This window comes from Hippocampus bargibanti, linkage group LG04 (assembly GCF_051943395.1).
Source record: "Hippocampus bargibanti isolate YZ-2025 linkage group LG04, ASM5194339v1, whole genome shotgun sequence".
In the NCBI taxonomy this organism is placed as follows: domain Eukaryota; kingdom Metazoa; phylum Chordata; class Actinopteri; order Syngnathiformes; family Syngnathidae; genus Hippocampus; species Hippocampus bargibanti.
The window spans coordinates 5,491,022-5,515,440 of record NC_142737.1 but is presented as its reverse complement, the minus strand read 5'-3'; the positions used below and the strand labels follow the sequence as shown (position 1 = coordinate 5,515,440).

The window sequence follows — 24,419 nt, the reverse complement described above, 5'->3', positions numbered from 1 at the left end:
GTGACTGAGACATGATAGCTGTGGTCGTACAACTTGGATTAAGTTGGGTAAATATTTGATGTCGTATCGGTCAAATATGTGCAAATGATTTACATCCATGCAAAAGAAAGGCAGGTGTCGTATTTGTAGTTTGAATTGTACTGTTCACGCAGCATGAAAACAAATCTGATACATGTCACACATGGGTAAAAATAAAAGAATATCCAATTGAATCAAATTAAATTACATTAATTTAAATCAAAGGAAATGGGAATTGAGCTGCAGTGCAGAATCACCTTTGAGCGCTGTGGTTTTCTCTCCGTCTTCTTGGCCGGCCACCTGGGCCATGGCGATTATCAAGATGCACACAGCTGGTTTAGCAGCACAGAGATGATAGCTAAGCATCGGATAAATCGCCCAAAATCACTGAGGCGTTCCCTGTGACAGAGATTAAAAAATATCATAAAATAATAATCTTATTAAAATACATGTTTTTATATAACACGACTGTGGGTCGTGCTATCAATGCAGCATGAATAATTCAGACAATTATTGTTGTTAGAACGAAAAAAAAAATCACACAGCTGTTAGTTTATTGCAACTATTTGTCAATGACTCGTGCTGGCTCCACTTGCACGCGTTCAGTCTACAGACGTTCCCAAAAGGCAACAAATGAGTACAATATTGTGACTCCAGAAGCCTGCTGAGACTCATAGTATCCGCCTGCATGTGCAGCCACGACGAGCCAGGCAACGATCGACAAAGTCGTGCTTTTTTGTGTGTTTCACATACTTTAAAAAGCTAACCAACACGCGCTAGTTACACAGACTGAAACAAACATGTTGCACATTTTTGACTCACTCGCCTTCAGAACATGGGTCAACAACACACACCACACACGCTGTTGCTTCCTGGATCGCCTCCCAAACAGGAAGTACTCTGCTGCGCCAAGCTTCCGGGTTACCGGGGCAACCGAATGGAACCCTTTTTTCTTAAAGGAACAGCAGCAACTATGTTTCGTCTCCATGGTTTGTTTACAAATTTGAACTTATGGGGAATACGGCTCGAAATTTGTTTCCAATAATTTGGTTCGATAAAATGGGCAAAATATAACAATAACAGCTCTCAATCACACACCCCATATCAACGCAGTAAATATTGTGTTATTTTAAATTATTACATCACAATGTGTTTTACAACATGGCATTTAGATTAACTACGTCCTGTACTGTGTTTGCAAATGTCCATTTTTATACTTAATTTAAAAATTGCTTGCATGTGTGACAGAATTAGCATTGAAACCTGCATTTTTTTTGGCGCGCACACAGTCACCAGCGACAAGACTGTGGCTGCTTATGCTAATATGACACTAAGTCAGTTCTGAATGCAATCTGAATCTGATTGAAATGTTTATGTGGCCCTAATAATCCACAGATGAGTCCTCCATAATAGAATATTCAATACATTCTTTGTGGGGAACCCTTCTTTGTAACGATTTGTTGTGGATCATATTGTCAGGTTCGCTGACAGGTGTCATCTGAACCCAGCACCTGTCTGCAATTGAAACAGTATGAAACACCAAATCGGTTTATTCCAGGAGAGCTGCTAAAGGAGCAAAACGGGGAAATCAGTTATCTCAAAAGAACACGTTAGCAATCCGCGCAAAATGTGTTTTTGTGATGTTAAATGCCATACATTTGCAAAGATAAATGTTACTGTTGTTGCTGTTTAGCCTGTGTTCTGCAACAGTGACAGAAATGACTGGCTGAAGATTTTATTGTCTTTTGTGTCATCTAAGTGGTTTGGTATTTGTAATGTTCTGCCATTTGCGTTAGAAAGCAAGAATCCATCTCGGGCAAAGAACAACAGCTTTCTGAGATGAGAATTGTGCACAATAGTTCTTGTTTTCAAAAATGATTCTGTTAAACAAACAGGGCACTGGAACGACAGCTTTTATATGTTTGGGATTTCATATGATTCCGTTTTTTTTAACTGAAATGTCTTTCGCATATTAGCTTTTTTTTTCGTTCCAAAATCGCATGACTCTGCCGCTCATATCCAAGAATTGAGTCCCACTCAAAGCATCGAATGCGCATTAGCAGGGTTGTTTTCTTGAGTGGGCATCAGCACAAAGCAGCAGCACGTTATTCTCGGAAACACTTTTGTGCTTATTTATTGAGTGCTATGCTAGTAAAGAAGATGAGAACGCCATTGAATTTACAAAAAAAGACCTTGTAGCCAAGTGAGAAAATGGTTTCTTTGAAAATGAATGAAGGAGTCAACTAAGTAAGGAAGGTGAAATGAATTCATACGATAATTCAATCCCTGCGCGGGTTCTTAGATGCTATCAGGGATAGAAATAAAGCAATTTATTGCTAGTTTTAGTAGGAAAAAAATGGTCCAAAATCTATTTCTTTCTCTACAAAATAAAGACATTCTCACAAAGAATTAGCAAGGAATTCTTTGAGAGACTGTATTTTTTTTCTCGGAGAGCGTGAAAAAAAATTAAAGGATGCTGATCACCACCATCTTCACACACTCTGTCGAAATAAAAATAAAAATAAAAAACTGAGATGATATGGACGGAAATAAAGCAAATTATTGTTGGTTTTGGTGGAAAAAAATGGTCGAAAATTGAGAAACATTTCCCCCCCACACACACGAAAGGGAGAGGAAAGAGCTTGACACACAAAAAACAAAAGTGGAAAAAACAAAGGTGGAAAAAAACCAAAAGTGAAATGGTGAGAAAATGGATAGAAAACAGGTGTAGACTGGAAGGTTAAAAATATCCCATCAATCAGGCTCCACAAATAATCCGCACAAACCATCTGTACACTTGATGCAAAAAGCTATCAACCCAGATAAACAGAACACAATTGATGAGGAACAAGGTACAATTATCGCAGAGAAAGCACCTCCAAGGGATCATTCCTCAAGATGGTGAAAGAAGAAGGTTACGTTCATCATCAAGTGTTTAATGCTGATGAAACCGGCCACTCCATTCCATCAAGCCATCAACGACCATAACAAAGGTCAATAAAACCACTTTATTATACAGTACAGTTTACTTATTTAATTATAATACCAGAGCATATTATTATACATGAAATAAGGTATATTTTGTGTAGTTTTAAGGCTTAGAAAATTAGAAAGTAGAACATTATGTTTTATGGGGACCTGGGAACGGATTCTTCTCATTTTAATGGTTTTCTATGAGAAATTAATTTTTGGGATACACACTTTTCGCCTTACACACTCTGTCTGGGAACCAATTAAGTTTGTAAGCCCCTTAAGGTATCACTGTACATTTTTAAAATAAAACATTACAGTGTGGGGGTGTTTGGGAACAAACAGCAATCAGAAAAAAAATATTTCTAACTGTATTTTTTTATTTTTTTCGGAGAGCGGGAAAAAAAATGCTGACACCACCACCTTTACGCTGTCTAAAAACATATAAAAAACATCTCTCATGATCACTCAATTTCACCTTGTCCCGAGCAAAAAAAATATCGTATATTCTCAATTTCTCACAACTGAGATGTGCTCCAAAAAGATGAAATGTGACTGATGTGATGCGGAGAAGAAGATACACATTTAGTGTGAAGCAAATTTGTTGTCGCACACTGCACATGCATACTGTAAATACACACACACGCACACACGCGCGCGCACACACACACACACACACACACACACACACACACACACACACACACACACACACGCACGCACGCACGCACGCACGCACACACACACACACACACACACACACACACACACACACACACACACACACACACACACACTAATACCGTGAGAGCTGCAAGTGCGCATTACAACTAAACATTTACAGCATGATAAAAATTCCAACTGCTTGGACTGTTATTGGGCAGCAGTTTTTATCGTCCGGTTGCGGCTCCCCTCTTGGGTGCGCTGAGACGTCGTTTCATGTGCTTCACGAGACTCCTGAGGTCCCGCGTCGCAGCGGCAAACAAAATAGGCACGTTGGAGTTCTTCGACCATCATTTTCTCCTCGTCTTCCAGCTCTGCACCATCTTGCATTTCCCACCTGGAAACAGAAAGACACTGTGAAAGGTGATAGCCGAGACATGAAATGCAGTCATCTTTTGACGTCCAGGTGTGGATTGAGCTGCAGGTGCCCACTAATGACCTAAAATTGTTCCTATTTATAGAAAGGGCTTTGACAGGGTTGCCCTTAGGTCAAGTGACTTGCTGTCCTTTGCATTTGGTAGCATTTGTCTGAATGTGAGCAGTCATGACAATATTGTCGGACTTTAGGTCAAAGGTCAAAGTCAGCTTTATTGTCAAATATGCTAATATGCATGACATACAGCACAGATTAAATTAACGTCCTCTCGGACCCAGCGTGCAAGGCACTTATAACGTGTCTAAAAAAGACAGACAATTGACAACAGACATGTAATACATACATGTAATTTCTGAATGTAAAGTGAGGTAGTGTCGTATGTAAAGTGAGGTAGTGTCGTATGTGAACTGATGTAGTGTAATAATGCAAAAACAAAGAAAAAAAGGTTGGAGTGAGGTCTTGCAGAAAAAAACGGAAAAAAGAGTTCAGGATGATAGTACAGCATGTAGTGTGTACTCAGAAGGTGCTTCGGTATACCGCTAATGTACAGGTAACATCCAATTTAGAACCAGCTCGACTTACGACCACCCATACTTACGACTACGAACTCCAGACCCTATTTTTTAATTTTTAATTCTACGCCTGGCACCGCAATGCGCTAGCAGGCCGGCTAAGCGTCCAACAATTTTGGCCAGCCAGCCAGCCAGCATCTCACTCTCGCACAGCAATCAACCGTTTGATGGAACAACATGGGGGACTTTGCCAGTCATTTAGCCTCCAAGTCTCTATTCAACATTTTGAATGGATTTCAACTTAGGACCGTTTTAACTTACAACCGTTTGGTCAGAACGGAACTTGGTCGTAAGGCAGATGTTATCTGTATTTGTCTCCAAATTGCTCAAGCATTGAGTTGGAGTGTCTTGAACAGAAGTCAGAAGCTGTAGCGGTCTTCAAGAATTTGAGGGAGTTGATCAATGAAATAAAAGTATGATGGCGGTTGAAGATTTCTATGTGAGAGGGAGAAACGCCATTTAGCTCATTGTTGAGAGAAAGTTACAGTATTTTCCGGTGTATAAGGCAAACCCAAAAGCCTTGATTTTCTTCAAACGATGACCCTACGCCTTATACGCAGATGCGCCTTATATGTGAAGTCATATTGAACCACAACAGGCCTCACACCTACTGTCAGGAGCCAGCGAAAATGGCACAATGCGTCAAAATGGCACAAATAAATTCTTTCATCGATTGCAAACATGTATGCTTTCCTCTTCAGAACTATTTGAATCATATTCATAACTGGATGTGTAACAAGAAAGCATATTCTCCGAATCTGAAGCCATTGTTTTGATTCACTAGCAATGCAAGACGTCTTGGCGTGACGTCACAAACTGAGGGCGGGACTTTCTGACAATGCCCAATTCGCAGCTCAATTTTTTTGCAGATTTTGGACACGTTAAGTCATTTTTATAGGTGTTTTGCATTTGACTAAAAATATCATACTGCGTGTTTTGGGTATTTTAGATGCTATAAAACGTTTTTCTGGTGTCAGCTAAAAAACAAAAAAGTGACGTCGGTTGTCCTTTAAACATACATACATTCCATACAAAATATTGCACTAAATCAACTTACGAACAAATTCACCTCACGAACGACCATTCGGAACGTATCTCGTTTGTAAATTGGGGAGCGTCTGTAGGACGTAACCCCAGCCTCTACTGTTAGCGCCTTATATTTTATATTTGTTATATGTTATTTAGTTGTTTTTTTATTCTTTTGACTTTTGTTTATGTAGACATTAGTAAGAAATATTGTGCAATGTCTATTCTCTTTGTGTTTTCAGTAATACCGTACAATAGCTATCTGGCTGGCTGGCTGCTAGCTATGTAGCTGTATCTATTGGCTTGTTCGCTAGATTTCTATCTATTTGTCTTACTGTTTAATTTGTTACTTCAGGGTTGAGTGAACGCTGGCGCGTGTGGCTGCCACTGCTCACCCACAGAAAACTGTGACAGTAAAGTGACCTTGAGAGTTTTGAAGGGCGCTTAAAAATGAAATGGATGATGATGATGATTTATTATTATTATTATTATTATTATTATTATTATTATTATTATTATTATTATTATTATGTGGTATGCCTTATATTTGGAAAACCTTTACAAATTGATATATTATATTTGGTGTGCCTTATATATATAGAAAATATGGTACTGGTATCATGGCGGTAGGAATACTGGATCTGGGATCAAACCCACGATCTCTGCACTATAAGCTTGACATGTTAACCACTCCACCACTGGTCCAAGTTGTCGCCGGGGCAAATATCATTTCCTTATGTGTCTGTAGAACTTCTCCAACATTGTGATTCAGAGGGCGTGGAGGGCTTCAACAGAGAGATTTCAAGGGTGGTCATGTTGTCAGTAATCCACCGTGAGTATTTCAGTGGAGTCACCTGAGTGACTGCGGTCAATCAAATCCATACGGGTGCCTTTGAGCATAGCAGAATTATGCGGGTGCCAGCGCAAATGATTACATTTTCATTGCAATCTCACCGTCTCCTTTTATCCCGCCTTGCCTCCTCCTCCTCCTCCTCCAATTCCTCATTGCATCTTCAAACATGTGTCATATTGTTGTGTCGCGTGTGCGGTAGGGAGGGAGGAAGGTGGTGAACCCATGCGCGAGCACGACTGCACCGCACACATGCAAATCACTCGGTGTAGACCCCGCCTCTGTCACAGAGTACATTTGGCTATTACAGGCGTGCTCTTTTCAGTGCAACCTCGCCACTGTCACGCTTGTACTTGCCACCTGTAAGGGGAAGGGTCTGTTTATGTAAATATACGACGTGTTTCTTTTTGTCTGACTGCTTTCTCCTCCCTGAACAAGGGGTTCTAATTCCTGTAGTTTTTTTTTTCTTCACAGCAGACAGATTATCAAACATATGGCGACGAGACAAAAGTGAGACAATGCTGAGAGGGGAAACAATTTGCAGAAAAGAAAACTTTCGGTTTTTCCCTTCAGGGGTCGTCGTCACAGCGATATATAGATAGATAAATAAATATAGAGATATATATGCGTATGTGGAACTGTCGCGGCTTGGAATTGAAGCGGATTTATGTGGGACAGGAGATGTGAGACAATGTCTTTTCGTCAATGGATGCGACAGCTTCGTGTTTGCTTTCAACATTTAGCTTGTAGTAGACGTACAAATTCCACCATGACGTCCCTGATCCACTGCTGACATGGATGCTTTGATCCTCTCCTCTTTCAACTAGAACTGCTTCATGTCATCACAAAGAGTGTACAGCAAGTCCTGAAGAATGAATAGTCATTCATTCATTGTCTGTCATTTGTTATTTTTTCAAAAAAAAAAAAATCATTTTTTTTTTCCCCAAGATGGCGGCGCGTGAACACGCAGCGGCTCGCCTCTCCCGGCAAATTGGCGTTTTCATGTTTATGTTTGTTAAAGTCATTATAAGTGCCTTGCATGCTGGGTCCGAGAGGACAGTTATTTCATCTGTGCTGTATGTCATGCATATTAGCATATTTGACAATAAAGCTGACTTTGACTTTGACTTGATATGTCTAGATACACACACACACACACACACACACACACACACACACACACACACACACACACACACACACACACACACACACACACACACATATATATATATATATATATATATATATATATATATATATATATATATATATATATACGTAGGGGGATTTCGAGATAGCTAGCTCGATAGCTAGCTCGATAGATAGATAGATAGATAGATAGATAGATAGATAGATAGATAGATAGATAGATAGATAGATAGATAGATAGATAGATAGATAGATAGATAGATAGATAGATAGATAGATAGATAGATAGATAGATAATGGCAAACACACAAAGTATCAGAACAATAATCCTACAGTACAGACATAGCATTTTTTGGGGGGCATTGGTGGTGCATAAAGGAGTGAGTCAGAGCAGGAAAGAAGACAAGAAGGTACGCCGTCGCTTTTTCAATGTTTAATTTTCAAATAGGATTAAGCAGAATGACATTTAGCTGAAGGTTACAGGCTCAGCATTGTCTTAGCTGATATTGATATGCAGGAGGCGCCTCGCTTGTCACCGGGACAAACACTGTTGATGAATGAGAAGCCTTTCCCCAGGAGGGTGTTAAGTGCAAATTTGAAATGAACGAGAGGCAAAGGTGGGGAGCGAGGAAAAAGAAACGACACACGCAGATATAGACTGAATTACCATGATAGTCGCCATGTACGGCGGGCGTCCCACGATAAAGTTGCCCCAAGTGTAAATTGTTCCCTTAAATATGGCTTGTGTCTTGAAAATGAGAGAAAAAAAAATAATCATAAAAGGCATAATGGGAGCAGTGACGAGTGCATCAAATCACAACGACTACAATACAACAGAGGCGGTTCAAAAATGCATAAATAGGCTAAAATTGACAAGAACTTTTACTCCTCATTTCCCAAAGTTTCCCCTGGAATTTACATCTTAACAAGGGAAGTCTCGCTCTCTAATTCTTACGGGCTCTCCTCATTTTTTATGCATTAATATCGGAGTTGCTGACGTGGCCATTTCCCTGAATACGGAATAGGACACACATATTAAGACTCATATATTTACAGGGATTGATGCCACGGGAGATTGTCTGGGAGTGTGAAGAATAGCCTGCCAAATATGTCCTACAGTGGAAGTGTCACCGTGACGATGCGATCACATCAGGTGGGTTTTCCGAAGTGATGTTTGAAAAATTAATGTCAGATAAAATAACTCATTCACTCATTCACGAATTTATTCGGAAAATTGAAACTATGACATAGAGCGCCATTCCCGAATTTGTTGGGGATTTGTTTTTCCATGTTTGGATGCTGAAAAAGCACTGGCCGTGGCCTCTGGCAATGTTTTTTTTTCTTTTCCACAAGGCACTGGCCAGACCTCTGGCCAGCTGTTGTTAAAGCGGTATATAAACCAATATGTATGTATCGCATTGTATTTTGGAAAGACACCCTCATTTCAAGCTCATATAACTCCAGACTCATATCATTTAGGAATTAACTCTTTTTTACTGATGAAAGAAGAATGTCTAATAAATCTCACGTTGCATTGAATGTTTATGTAGTCCTAAAACTCAATATTCTGTGGGTCTTGGAATTTGAGTGACAATGACAAAAATCCTTTCACGAGAGTGGACGTATTTTTGTATGTCTGGCAGTGAATGAGTTAATAATAATAATAATAATAATAATAATAATAATAATAATAATAATAATAATAATAATAATAATAATATCCTGTTTGCTTTCAACATTTAACTTGTAGTAGATGTGCACATTCCACCATGACGTCCCTGATCCACTGCTAAAAACGACGCTTTGATCCTCTCCTCTTTCATCTAGAACTGCTTCATGTAACAAAGAGGGTACAGAAAGTGATTAAGAATGAATGACTCTGTGTCTTTGTTGTCATATTATTTGTTATTTAATTTTATTCTTTTGACTTCAAGATATCGCTGCGACTTCAAGATACCGCTGCGAAAAATACAGGAGCTCCTGTATTTTGTTTTTCTACTTCTTTCATTCATTTCATCTTCCTTTCATAACTTTGCTGCTGTGAAATGTACATTTCTCCACTGTGACTAATAAAGATAAATCAAATCCAATAATAATAATAATAATAATAATAATAATAATAATACATTTCATTTGTAAGCGCCTTTCAAAACTGTCAAGGTCACTTTACAGTTTTTCTGCGGGTGAGCAGCGGCAGCCACACGCGCCAGCGTTCACTCAACCCAGAAGTAACGCAAATAGAGAGAAAGCTAGCTAGCCAATAGCTAATATAGCTAGATAATAGCTAGCCAGCTAGATAGCTATACAACTAATAGCTAGCTAGCTAGATAGCCGGCCAGGGAGCTAGATAGCAAATAGATAGCTAGCGAGATAGCTAGCTAGATAGTTGGATTCACAAATTTAGCCAAATGGTGGCGTCACTGCTCAGGGAAAAAAATCAATGAGAAAATAGCTAAAATGTAGCATCTCGAGTCCAGGTTTGACTCTAGCGACCTCAACAGATACAGATCGCTTAGATAGCTAGCTAGATAGCCGGCCAGGGAGCTAGATAGCAAATAGATAGCAAATAGATAGCTCGCGAGATAGCTAGCTAGATAGCTAGATTTACAAATGTAGCCAAATGGTGGTGTCACTGCTCAGGGAAATAAAGCAATGAGAAAATAGCTAAAAGGTAGAATCTCAAGTCAAGGTTTGACTCCAGCGACCTCAACAGATACAAATGAAAAAAAGAAGGTAAAATGTGAGCGAACATCAGGACAAAGTGCTTGAACAATCATGAGAGGTGGAAGCCAGCGGTTCCCCCTGCAGCTGTCACAATGTTTGTGGGGGGGTGAGTTGGAGGCGCTTTCTCCAAGTGTGTGTTGGATATGTTTGCGCTGAGCTGGATGCCCTGCCCGACTGCCACTGGGACGGCTGTTTGTTTAAAAGGCTGGCCTGTCAAACAGAGAGCGTTCCCGACAGCCAGACACAGGGCTAAATAACTCTGACAGCAGCCCTAATCAGAGGCTTCGCACATTGCCACAGGGCCTGGAGGATCCATCATAACCCAAGCCTAAATATTTAAAATGCTAAACTTTCCAAAGGTCACCGGTTTTTCCATGCATGCCAGGGCGACGTGTCACGGCGGTAGGACATGTCGAAAGCCAACGGCACAGAAAGAGAGAGAAGAATCGAGAGACAGAGAAAAATTGAATATGACTAAATGCATTTTCCTCTTGTGAGAAACTCTTTTAGATCGTCTTAGGTCAGTTTTAGTTAGTCAATGTAAAATATCTCATTGATATATTTCAACACTGAAGCTTCTCAACACCTTGATGAGCTTTGTGGATCGTTGAGTAATGCATGTAATGCCCAAATGTGTATTTTTCAGCGTATAAGGCGGACCCAAAAGCCTTGATTTTCCACAAAAGATGACCATGCGCCTTACACGGCGGTACGCCTTACATGTGACGTAATATTGAGCCACAACAGGTCTCACAAATACTGTTAGCAGCAACTGACTCCATTTCCCCCATGTATAAGAAGTAGTGCTTAACCCCAGCCTATACTGTAGCACCTTATCGTGTGGTGCGCCTTATATTTGGACAACTTTTATACACTGTCTTGGCATATTATATTTGGAAAACCTTTTTCACTCATTGAAGGTGCACCTTATAATACAGTGCACGTTATATATGGAAAAGGTTTGAAAATACACCATTCACCTAGGGTGCGCCTTATAGTCCAGTGCGCCTTATAGTCTGGTGCGCCTTATATATGGAAAAAAACGTTTGAAAATACACCATTCATCTGGGGTGCGCCTTATACTCCGATGCGTCTTATATATGGAAAAAGTTTGAAAATATACCATTCGTCAGGGGTGCGCCTTATAGTCCAGTGCGCCTTATAGTCTGGTGCGCCTTATATATGGAAAAGGCTTGAAAATACAGCATTTACCTGAGGTGTGCCTTATATTCCGGTACACCTTATAGTCCGGTACGCCTTATATATGGAAAAAAACTTGAAAATACACCATTCATCGGGAGTGCGCCTTATATTCCAGTGCACCTTATATATGGAAAAAGTTTGAAAATACACCATTCATCGGGTGCGCCTTTTACTCCGGTGTGCCTTATACAACCGAAAATATGGTAAATCTCCTTTCCTCACTATTTCAAATCTTGTGAGAAGCTGTTTTAGATCATCTTAGATTAGTTTTGATTAATCAATGTAAAATATCTCATAAATTTCAACAACGGAGTGACATAAGAGTGGGGAAACACAGAGGCCAGACAATTTTGATGATTAGCGGTACAAACGCTTCCCTACTTACGGACATTGAAGTTACAAACGGTAGATATGAACATTTTTGTAGCAACATATTTCTCTCCAGTTGTATATATATGTACATATCTTTATATAGCATATATTTTATTAAATGTTTATTTTTCAATACAAATTAATACAGGTTACTTATACAAGCCTTAAACATACTTATATAAGGCTTCGACATACTTTCCAGACAAAATATAGGACTGAAGCAACTTATGAACAACTTATTCAACAGTAGCCAAAATGGAACTGTATAGTGCCACTTAGCAGTTTTTTTTTTGACGACGATACCAGTGCAGCGTGTTCTACCGGAAACAAATTCCTTGTGTGTTCTACATACTTGGCAATAAAGATGATTCTGATTCTGATTCTGATGAACAAATTCACCTTACGAACGATCGTTCGGAAAGTATCTCGTTCGTAAGTTGGGGAGCGCCTGTATATAGTTCTCTTTTCTATTTTTTTTTTCATTCTACCACAAAATTATTTAGTCTGAAATTGCATGTGAGATCAAAATGGTGAAGGTGCTACATGATGAGCTTTGTGTAATGCATGTAGATAGTCAAACGAGTACAAAGGGCGGAAGGCAAACTCGAATCTACGGTGTAGAGTCAAACACTCAAAATGGCGACGAGCTTCAATTATTCAGCTAATTCAAAACTCAAAGTTCCTAAAAAAATACTAAAAGCTCTGCTGGTCTAAACTGGGGCTGAAAAGAGTATGAAGTGTCCCCAAGTCTCACCCCCAAGTGTCCGAAATTTGTCTAGTATCACTTCTAGTCTAGTGAGGCAAAAGCATAATCCACCATTAATGAATTTCAACGATGGCGACCCAACCGAAGCGTACCAAATACGAGCAGCTATTTTCACTTGAAAGTTCAGAGAGTAGGTCCTACAATGACTTCTGCAGTGTGCCGGTGTGTGTGCATCGTCTTCAGACTGAGCGTGACCGTGTTAAGTCCATACTATCTCATTTCACGCTCTTGCACTTGGCCTTTGGTGGAACCTTCCACAGGCAACAGTGAAGAAGAGTCGTAGCCCGCTGTGCACTTTTGCACCCAGGTGTCCAAAAGTGGAGTGCATGGGAATAAATTATTGCGACTGGACAAGTTTGAGTTGACGGAACAAGCTGGTGATGAGGTTACGCAGGTTCTGGCCTTGGTAATACAGTGATACCTTGGCTTAGGAACTTAATTGGTTCTCAGACAGAGTGTGTAAGGCGAAAAGTGTGTATCCCAAAAATTAATTTCCCATAGGAAACCATTAAAAAATGAGAATAATCCGTTCGTAGGTCCACATAAAACATACTTTTCTACTTTCTAATTTTCTAAGCCTTAAAACTACACAAAATATACCTTATTTTATGTATAATAAATATGCTATAGTATTATAATTAAAGAAATAAACTACTGTATAATAAAGTCATTTTATTTACCTTTGTGATAGCTTGATGGAATGTAGTGGCCGGTTTCATCAGCATTAAACACTTGATGAGGAATGTAGCCTTGTTCTTTCACCATCTTAAGGAATGATCCCTTGTATGTGCTTTCTCTGTTATAATTTTATCTAGTTCCTCATCAATGGTGTTGGCTGTTTATGGCTGTTTAGCTGGGTTAATAGCTTTTGGGTTATTTGTGGAGCCTGATTGCTGGAAATTTTAACCTTGCAGTCTACACTCTTCCTTTGAACTATCAAAGTTGAAACTCTCTCACTGTCGTGTGCCTGTCTCTTTAATGTTTAAACCACCTCCCCTCACTGCTGCATTCTTGACCAATCATGTGGCTTTAACCAAAGACTGGGGGCGGGGAATAGAGGAAAAAACCGTTGGCTGCCATTTTGTTGTTAGAAGAACGGGCTCGTTCGCGAACGACAGATGACTCATTGAGGCAGCTCCGTGTGTATCCCGAAAAAAGTTCGTAAGCCAAGGTAAAATTTTCATAAATTTAACTTTCGTTAACTGGACAGTTCGTAAGCCAAGGGGTTTGTAAATCGAGGTATCACTGTTTTTTTATTTTGACTGGAGTGTGATCTATCAAACACAGAATAATATTTAGGGTCAGAATTGGAATTGCCATGTGTAAAATATTTTTCGTTTTTAGGGCTAAAACCAAGTTCAAAAGGATGCATCTTCACTCATTCGCTGCTATTCCCAAATTTATTCACGAATTGAAAAGTGTGACTATGAGCGTTATTCCTGAATTTGTTCAGGGTTTGGTTTTTCTTGCGGGGGGTTAAGAGATAAACTGCTGGTCAGACCTCTGGCAATGTTTTTCCCTTCCACGACGGGGTAACATTGGCCTTTTGTCCATGTTCGCGCTTTATTACACTTCACCTGTTGCAATTTGAGTCAAAATGACTAAAACACTGGCACTGGAGTGGACACATTTTTGCATCGTCTGGCAGTGGATAAGTTAATATGAATGACCTTCCCCGCCCTGCCCCCAAAGTTGAAAACAAAAATTAACAATGCAACAAAGACATTAAATTGATGGAACCTGCCTCTAAAAGTAAGCCAAATCTAATTAGATTTCCTATTCAACGTCATTGCTAATTTATTTCTCCCACTGTTCTCATTTCAAAATGACCAATGTGTGCAAATCTAGTCAAGATACATGAGCTAATGCTTTCTTTTTAATTCCATTCGCATTTTTTTCGTTCGACCTGTGTGTCTTATTCCCCGGGATTTTTCGCTAACCCAAACTTTTTGCAAATCGTGTGCATCACGTCAACTTAAATCATCCATTTTGGTCGTAGAAATGATCTTTGACAAGTAAATACTGTCTGTCACCAAAGAATCAGAGCCACGAGAAGAAGAATGTAAACATCTGATTTGGTTTAGTCAGTCATCCAGAAAAAAAAGGATGATGAAACCCAAAGAATATTTATTTTTCTGACTACTTGAAAAGAGATTTGCCGGGGATGTCTCCGACTGTTGTCCATGTCGATTGGCTCTATGTCTTTTAGCTTTTGACTAGCCATCAATTTGCATTGGTACGGATCCCCAGGTGGGGTCTAATACTGAGTGGCATCAGTGCATGGATATACTGTAGACCTGACAGTGACTTGATGTGACAATACAATGGATCAGTGCAGTGGCTACTAAGTCGGAAGGTAGAGCATAATCCCTTCTGTCAAGTCTCTGTCTCGTCAATATTCAAATCCAGCCAGCTGTCCAATGGCTGTCACTTACAATCTGCCTCCGTCTCGTAGCCTGGCACGGGCACGTATCCAAATTGAATTAGATGTTTGCTTTCCAATAGAAATCGAGTCAAAGCCTTTGCCCTGTATTGTGAACTTGTCGTTAACCTCCCCGGAGTGAACTGAAGTGCACTGTACGGAATCTATTTCAAGACAAAAAGCTCATCTCTTTTGTTGTATTTTGTGGCTTTTCGGGCTTCCCGTCGGGTTTGTTCTTCGTGTCTTTCATTCTCGACGGAGAAAATTGGGAGTGGTTTTGTGACGTTCTTTTTACCCTGTAGCAGCATAGATTATTCCATCATATATCAATGCCAAATGAACAATTAGGGCGAGACATTTTTATTTATACGAGAATATTAGCTATCTATTAGCTAGTTAGCTAGCTTTCTATGTGTTTAAGTTACTTCCGGGTTGAGTGAATGCTGGCGCGTCTGGCTGCCGTTGCTCACCCCCAGAAAAAGGTATCCTGTGACTGTAAGGTGACCTTGAGAGTTTTGAAAGGCCCTGATGAATTATTTATTATTATTATTATTATTATTATTATTATTATTATTATTATTATTTATACGCAAATCAACTCAATGCACAAAACCTAAAGCATTCAATGTTTTCCAAAGCAAACAGTGCACCACGTAATGTGCCGTCTACATGAATCGGTATTGTAATTTATTGGATGTAGGATGTTAAAATTTCAAGAAAAAAACAAAACCCGAACAAATTCGGGAAAGGCGCTCCACGTCACACTTTTCATTTCCCGAATAAATTTGAGTGACAGTGAATGAGTTATTTTTTTATGTTTATCTTTTTTCTCATTATTGACATTGACAATGTTGTAAAGCTGTTGGACAACATGTGTGTATGAAAATTTCACATGTGCATGTGTGTATGTTTTTGAATATATTGTTTGATAGAGATCGAGAAATAATTGTCTATGGCCATCCTAACCTCGCTAAAATAATAAACCAATCGCTGCCCAATGGAATAGCATAGTACGCTATTTGTACACTATTTATTTATTTGTTTGTTTATGTATATATTTATGTATGTATTTATTTGTTTGTTTGTTGATGTATCTATTATTTATTAATTTATGGTTATTTATTTATTTATGGTTATTTATTTGTGGTTATTTATGGTTATGTATTTATTTATTTTGTTTATTTATTTCTTATTTTGTTGATGTATTTATTTATTTATTTGTTTGTTTTTCATGTTTATTTATTTATTTGTGTATTTATTTATTTATGTGTTTATTTATGTATGTATGCATGTATTTATGTATTTATTTATTTGTTAAGTTAATTCGTTAATTTGTTTATGTATGCATTATTTATTTATGTATTTATCTATGTATTATTTTTGTATTTGTTTGTTGGTTTATCTCTTATTTGCTTATTTATTTATTTGTTCATTTGTTGATGTGTCTATTATGTATTTATACATTTGTTTGTTTGTTTATGTATTTATTTATTTTAATTTGATTGATTATTTATTGGTTTGCTTGTTTATTTTCTTCGGCAAGATGCGATAATATTTTTAAATGTACAATAACTTGTGTTATTCATGCATCGCTGATGTTTTTGTTCGCTCGACAACATATCTCCAACCTGGTTACAGGACTTTATTGGCGTATCCGACGGTGATGTGGAGGATTGCTAAGGAGCTTTGACGCCTCAACACAGACGGCTAACAATTATAAATAATGTAGCAAATTCCTAATTCTGAGGAAATTAGCGTATGTTTGTATTGCTGCGCGCGCGTGAGGTGGGTCAACATTTCTCATGCAAGATTCCGGTCTATTATTTCGTGTCATGTGTATTATGAGCACACAATTCAAAGCCCTCCGCCTGCATACTTGCAGCTTCTTGTCTATTCTCCCCAGTCATCCAGAGGGAAGTTTGTGTAAATTTGCAAGGGCTTAATTACTGAATAATTTAGACCATGCTGCAAATTAATGTAGACATTTCCATATTAATGTGTTTGCCGACCCGTTCCACATGTGTTTGTGCTGCGGACGCGAGGGTAGCAATTATCACAGCACATCATAGCAGTTGCGCCGGTATTTCAGACATCATTAGGTTGCCTGTCCACCCCTGTGTGACTGTGAGCGCTCGTCGATTGGACACACTTTGATATGCTCCTCAAATGGGCTGGCGGTGGCTCTGCGGGATAAGCTCTATCAAATGTAGTTCGGGGAGATTTGGGAAGAAAAAATGGGAGGGCGCTTGTTGTCTCTGACAGGGTGGGGCCCAATTTGGAGGTGCAGGAGATGTAGTGCGACACAAACACACACACACATGAACAGTCCTCTCAGGTTAACCCACATTTGTGTGGGTGCTCCAATTTGTGTTGCGCACGTCACACAAGGGCGACATTTCTCGACTCCTCCCCTCCAGTCCCTTGACTGGACTCTCTGGAGGAGGTGGCCAAAAGACGGACGCTTGCTAAACTAAAAGCTATGATGGACAGTCCCTCCCACCCTGTTGTGATTCAATATTACTTCACATGTAAGGCGCACCGGCCTATAAGGCGCAGGTTCATCTTTTGAAGAAAATCAAGGCTTTTGGATGCGCCTGATACACCGGAAGATACAGTAAATACAATGTGCTGACCATTCAGACCACCTTAAAGGACAACGCACACCATTTTTTTGTTTCCTAACTGACATCAGAAAAACGTTTTAGAGCATCTAAAATACCCAAAACATGCAGGCTGATATTTTTAGTCAAACGCAAAACACCAATGAAAATGACTTAAAGCTTCCCAAAACTACTTCAAAATGACCTCGGAGATGCAGAGTTTCAGAAGGCCCACCCCCTTGTTTGTGACGTCATGCCAGGACGTCTTGCCTTGCTCTAGATCTAGAATCAAAACAATGGCTTCAGATTTGGATAAGATGCTTTCTTGTTACTCATCCAGTTATGAATATGATTCAAATAGTTCTGAAGAGGAAAGCATAAATGTTTGCAAGTGATTAAAGAAGTCCTTCCCTTGTCATTTTGAGGCATCTGGACTGCAATGTAGCTCCCAGAAAATGCACAAGATGGCGCCCAAGCTCCGTTGGAAATAGGCTGATTTGTCTGTTGGGAATTTGTGTCAACTAGTATCAAATATTAGTCTTGGTGCAACACACGATTCACCATCGCGTTATTTAGGTGTTTTCCTTCTAATTTCGCCATCAACACGGATCAATATGATGTTTTTAGACCAAATAAAGTACCCAAAATGCATTGTGTGTCGCTTTCTCGGTTAGGGGCGTTCCTGACGTTACGTCACGTCAGGAATAGTCACCAACTCAAAAACAAGACTTCCTGAATATTCAGCGTAAAACGTAAAATACAGCTATATGTGGTGGAATCTTTGGAAAATACGCTCAGTAGAAGTCATTTGAAGTGATTTTACAAATTATGGACACAACTTGTCCGGAGGCATCGGTTGTTCTTTAAGGTTCTGATACACCCTCTGAGGTACTATCAGCTTTTGGCCACCGCCGCCCGACTGTTTTTCATCTTTTTCCCAGTTTAAAAATCTTGCCAGGAATCCAATCCCACACCCCTAAACCCACGCCACCATGCTGTCTCATGACCACAGTTATCCACATTGGCCTGAAATGGGCTGTCGTGGCCACCAAGAACATAGCATGGATGTTTTGGGATTATAAGAGAGGAACTGCCATACCCCTTGGAACCCCCTCACATACCGTAGTATTCATGCGGCGGGAAAAAATACAAATTAAAACAATTGAAACTTTTCTCATGTCGAAACTTTTGTGATTGTTTCCTTTCCCTGCACTCAACATGTGCCTTCAATCCTCCAGGCCAACCCGTCTTGAGTTAGCATGAGATCCGCAGGTCCCCAAACTATTTTGGAGACAGTTAATTAGAGCTCCCTTTAACATCTCATTCCCCCCCGTGTCGCGCCTGTCTGCATTTGGGTCTACTCCTTTAAACTTTGTCACCAAATGCATAAAATATCAGCCATGAATTAATGAACAAAGATGATACAGATAAACAGTCAGTCACTTTGGAGATTTTTGCCCTTTGTGCGCACTATATTAGCGCAAACAGTGAGAACAAGCGCTCGTACAATCTCCCCACAGGACCGGGTACAGAGGGGAGAAAAAGTGTTGGTTGTGATTTCACCCCCAGTCTTCTACCAAGGAAATAGCATATTACTTATTCAGCAGCTCGCCTTTGTTAGTTGTGCATATATAAACTGTCAAATCTACGAAGCAGCGTTGAGGGCTGGGAAACTGCGACTTGCTCTCAGACAAAGGCCTCGCTCTCGAACATTGATCCGGCAAAACTTCTGTTCAAAGCTCGCCACATATTTCCATAGCCACCATGGATCCGCTGCATATTGCACAATGTTGATTTTTTTTTTTACTTTCTGCGTGCAGCCGGGATGAAAAACATTCAAAAGTCGCAGCCCAGAGTTGGGTCGCTTGAGTTTTCCGTGTGGCAGAAGTCATGAGAAACAAAAATGGTGGGGAATACAGTAATACCTTGGCTTACGAACTTAATTGGTTACCAGACAGAGTGTGTAAGGTGAAAAGTGTGTATCCCAAAAATGAATTTCCCATAGGAAACCATTAAAATGAGAATAATCCGTTCGCGGGTCCCCACAAAACATAATTCTCTACTGTCTAATTTTCTAAGACTTAAAACTATACAAAATATACCTTATTTTATGTATAATAAATGTGCTAGGGTATTATAATTAAATAAATAAACTGTACTATATAATAAAGTTGTTTTATTTACCTTTGTGATGGTCGTTGATGGCTTGATGGAATGGAGTGGCCGGTTTCATCAGCATTTAACACTTGATGAGGAACATCTTCTTTCACCATCTTGAGGAATGATCCCTTGTAGGTGCTTTCTCTGAGATAATTGTATCTAGTTCCTCATCAATTGTGTTCTGTTTAGCTGGGTTGCCAGCTTTGTGCATTAAGTGTACAGATGGCTTGTGCGGGTTGTTTGTGGAGCCTTATTGACGGGATATTTTAACCTTGCAGTCTACACTCTGCCTTTGAACAAAGCTCACAAGGACGCTTTACAGTCACAGACAAGCATAGGTACTATAATAAATAAAATGTAATCACAAATAGAGTGCAATAAATAAAATACAATTATAAATAGAAACAAGAGCGAGAACTACACAGCAATATTAAATAGGTGGGTTATGAGATAGGACTTGAAGGTGGGAAGAGAATCGATGTTACGAATGTTGGGAGGAAGTGAGTTCCAAAGTTTGGGGGCAGAGCAGCTAAAGGCTCTGTCACCCATCGTGCTGAGACGGGCCCGTTGGGTGGGGGGGCACAGAGGTGGAGGGAGGAAGAGGATCTGAGGGAACGAGAGGGAATACAAATTTGAAGAAGGTCAGATAGTTATGGGGGGGCAAGGTTATGGATAGCTTGAAATGTATTTAGAAGAATTTTAAAGTTGATTCTATATTTGACCGGGCGCCAGTGGAGCTCTTGGAGGACGGGGGTGATGTGGTGAAAGGATGAGGTTCTGGTGATGATCCGAGCTGAAGAATTCTGGACGAGTTGAAGTTTGTGGAGAAGTTTCTTGGAGAAGTGGAGAAGTGAATTGCAATAGTCAAGACAAGACTATGAACGAGGATAGCAGTGGTGTGAGGAGTGAGAGATGGGCGATATTGATATTGCGTAGGTGGAAGTATGCAGACCGTAATCCGTCCATCTACTTCAACGATGCTGCAGATTTAAAAAAAAAGGTCCAATATCGAAGTGAAACACGAGTCAATAATGGTGTGAAGTATGTATTGTGTATTTAGTTCATAATGACTTTATTAGCAATGGACTCCTGTGGTTTGTGTGTGCCTGCACTGTACTGATTAGTCCATTTAGACATTGGTCTTACCTTGTTTTGTGTTCGCGTGAGTGCGCGTGTGCACGGTGGTGCTACTGTTGATCAGATCAGGTCCTCATTCTCATAATATTTCAAACAGTTAATTTTCCGCCATGCTAATGGCAGTCGTAGAGGGTTAAGGAGATAAATAAAACCTTGACGTCACCTTATTTAATATCAAATGCCACTTAATTATAGCTGTGCGTGTTTTCAAACACTTTGCATAATTTATTGTTCGGCTCCATCTTAATCTGCGGTTTCTATCACATGCTCTACTTTGGTCGCTTGCTGCTTATAACAACAAAGTCATAATGCTCCCCCTCTCTAGCGCTTTTTCTTTCTCTTTCTTACTGCCAACAGCAGTGTGACAGAGATAAGCCAGGCGTTGAAAAGACGTTTAAAGTTGTGCTTCACCTTGTAAGGATTTGATGCCGTGTTGTCACAAAAAAAAAAAAAATGCGTGCGACAAACCTCAGGCAATGCTGCATACAAGCATTGTGTCGCTCTTTGAGCAACGTGACATCACCATTGATGAGCACACAGCAAGAAAAGGAAGCGGAAAGTAGGTCCGGAAGGTGCGCTCGATGCAAAGTACACAGGCGTGTCAAGCGCTTTTCAAACTGGATTTGAATTTGTTCCACGCACGGAGGCAACCCGGCACATTAGTGATATTAATGTAGCAGCAAGGCGTGGGTCATAAAGAAAGGAGGTGAGGCTGACTGCTTTACATGCTGGAGCTGCAATCGGCAACATGAAATGTTAAAACACATCAGCCGTCTTCCCTCTGTAGTTGTCAAAAGGTTGAAATTGAAATGAGATTGACATTAAAAGGAGATACACACGCACGGACAAGATCGCCATTTGAGCAGTTTTGACCATTAAAGGCGGTGTACTCCCGATTGGTTGATGTCTCTGAAAGATTATTCCGATAGATTATCTAATGCTTTGGGGGAATGTCAAGAGAGATTACGCCCTCCTTTTAAAGTATACATTTATTGAGATTGTGTTTAGCTTCACAGGATGGGTTCTCTAAAGGCCGTATTATGTCACATGTCTGCATGTGGTGTCCAAATTCACATCAACCCTTTCTGGGATGGCAATCACTACAGTGGACAGATCAACATGTTGTCGATCAAGTTACTGGATAGATAAAAAGCTTTTTTTTCCTCATCAATTGTGTTCTGTTTAGCTGGGCTGGTAGCTTTTTGCATCAAGTGTCTCAAGGAGCACTGGGTTGTACATCTTGGAAGTTGTGATATTGCAACAGCAACAGATGCAGGCAAACACACTAGAAACTTCATTGATAGCTGGTTCCACTGCATGTCTTTTCTCTTCAAATTGTACAGATGGCTTGTGCGGGTTATTTGTGGAGCCTGATTGATTGGATATTTTAACCTTGCAGTCTACACTCTGCCTTTGAACTATCAATAAAGTTGAAACGAGTCAAAATTTCACTGTTTTCTATCCATTTTCCCACTTTTTTATTTTAGTTTTTTCTTTGTAGTGATATCAAGCTCTGTCGTCTCCTCTTCCTGTTTTATGTGCTCACTGTGGTGTTTCTGTAACCCCTTCCCCTTCTCCTCACTGCTGCGTATCTGAAATTCTACCCCTCCCTCATCTACCATGGATCTTGAGCAATCACGTGCGGCTTTAACCGAAGACTGGGGGCGGGGAATAGAGGACAAAAAAAGTCGGCTGCCATTTCTAGCTTCTTGTTAGTTCACTTCAGTCATTCAGCTCCAAGTACCGGCTCGTTCGCGAATGACACATCACTCATTGTGGCGCTCCGTGTGTTTCCCAAAAAATAGTTCGTCAACCAAGATTATTTTCTTGAGAATTTAACGTTCGTAAGGCGAAAAGTTTGTTAGCTAAAGCGTTCATAAGCTAAGGTATCACTGTACATTGATGTTTTTCTTGCTATGTTTTTGGTACCTTGTAAAAAAATGTCCTGGAAGCGATTGTGCTATTGTATTAACATTGTCAACTAATAGTGTAGTCCAAAGATGAAAAGGTTTTCAACTGTCATCTGTACTTCTTTGAAGGTGTCAGACGTTTCGCTCCTCATCCGAAAAGCTTCATCAGCGAACTAAATATGTGCTGGTAGCTCTACCTCAATATATATATCCCTAATGGACAGAGGTGGCGGTGCCAGACCTCTGCTTTATTAGGTCTCTGCTCTAAGGTTGTGGGGGGGAGCAATGTACTACTCCCTGAACCTCATGCTGATGAGGTGATACCAGAGCGAATGGGGCAATCAGGGCCAGTCATAGGACATTATCAGACAGTACAAAAGAAGTGATCGGATTAGCTTCAAGTAAAACCATCACTAGGTCATATTTTACTCCAGACAAAGGCGGAGCAAGAGAGCTCTTGTCTCACTGTCACAAATTCACCCTTCCTATCTCTTTACATTCCGACAGCATCGCGCAACGCACAGCTGCGGCTCCCGAGAGGCGTCGATAACATAATTGTCTGCAATTACACTGTATCAGACAGACAGATCGGCTGTAATTTCATATAATCTGTTGATTCGGACTCATTAACATTTATATCAACCACGAACAAGTAATGAGCCAGTTTTGCCGGGCAAACTGTTGCGATTCTGAGAAACCTGTGAATTGATCGATCGGAAATGTATGCTTGTACAAAACACACGCTCAATCGACGTGGTATTACCTACAGCAGGGGTGGCCAACCAGTCAGAGACTAAGAGACACATTTTTTACCATGTTACTGCAAAGAGCCACATCATACGCATGGACACACATGAACATCACCCCATCCCTTGCACACACAGACATCTGCTCAACCAGGTTTCTTATAAATATCACATTTTAAATACAAAATGAACAAACACTGTATATCAGAAATTGACTCAAAAGACTACTAAAACCACAGGCACATTTTCAACAAAGAACTCAGTTCAACCAAGTGCACAAACAAAAATACAACAATTTACAATAGCGTTTTTCTCTTAGTATGCATGTTGCTTTGTGGGACTTCTGACATTCCTTGTCTTGAACAATACTCTTCAAATTTGGCTTATATTCCGTTGTTGCCAATCGAAGCAATTCTTTCACAAGTGTCAGTCAGAACAGATCAATGCTTTGATTTCTCAAGTGACCAACTTGTGCTTGTGAAGTTTGGAAATTCCTGGTCGATGTTAGCATCGAGTGAGCTAAAGTGGCACTGAAGATTTGAAGCTTTGAAATGCGCTAATGACGCCTGACAGATAAGGCAGAATGGCTTGCCATTACGTTCAACAAAAAAATATAAACTCTCCCACTCTGTTAAAAACGTCATGTGTTCAGCTTCATATTTTCGTTTTGCTGTGCGTATTTTTCCTGCCAT

The 24,419-nt window shown here is 40.0% G+C and overlaps 2 protein-coding genes across 7 annotated transcripts in view; both read right to left on the bottom strand.

Annotated features, from left to right (window-relative positions):
* arb2a (ARB2 cotranscriptional regulator A) overlaps nucleotides 1–907 on the bottom strand; it is a 174,067-nt gene extending 173,160 nt beyond the window's left edge. For 2 of the 4 annotated variants that reach the window (XM_088993711.1, XM_088993715.1), the window contains exons 1-2: nucleotides 845–907; nucleotides 276–417 (exon numbers count right to left, since the gene is read on the bottom strand). In XM_088993711.1, coding sequence (XP_088849837.1) covers nucleotides 276–384 — 109 coding nt within the window. In that variant the 5' untranslated portion in view covers nucleotides 385–417; nucleotides 845–907. The other 2 variants (XM_088993712.1, XM_088993714.1) reach the window with 2 other exon arrangements.
* A 1,749-nt stretch (nucleotides 908–2,656) lies between these two features.
* kiaa0825 (KIAA0825 ortholog) overlaps nucleotides 2,657–24,419 on the bottom strand; it is a 162,347-nt gene continuing 140,584 nt past the window's right edge. For all 3 annotated transcript variants that reach the window (XM_088993701.1, XM_088993698.1, XM_088993699.1), the window contains exon 23: nucleotides 2,657–4,048. In XM_088993701.1, coding sequence (XP_088849827.1) covers nucleotides 3,862–4,048 — 187 coding nt within the window. In that variant the 3' untranslated portion in view covers nucleotides 2,657–3,861. The remainder of the gene's footprint in view (nucleotides 4,049–24,419) is intronic.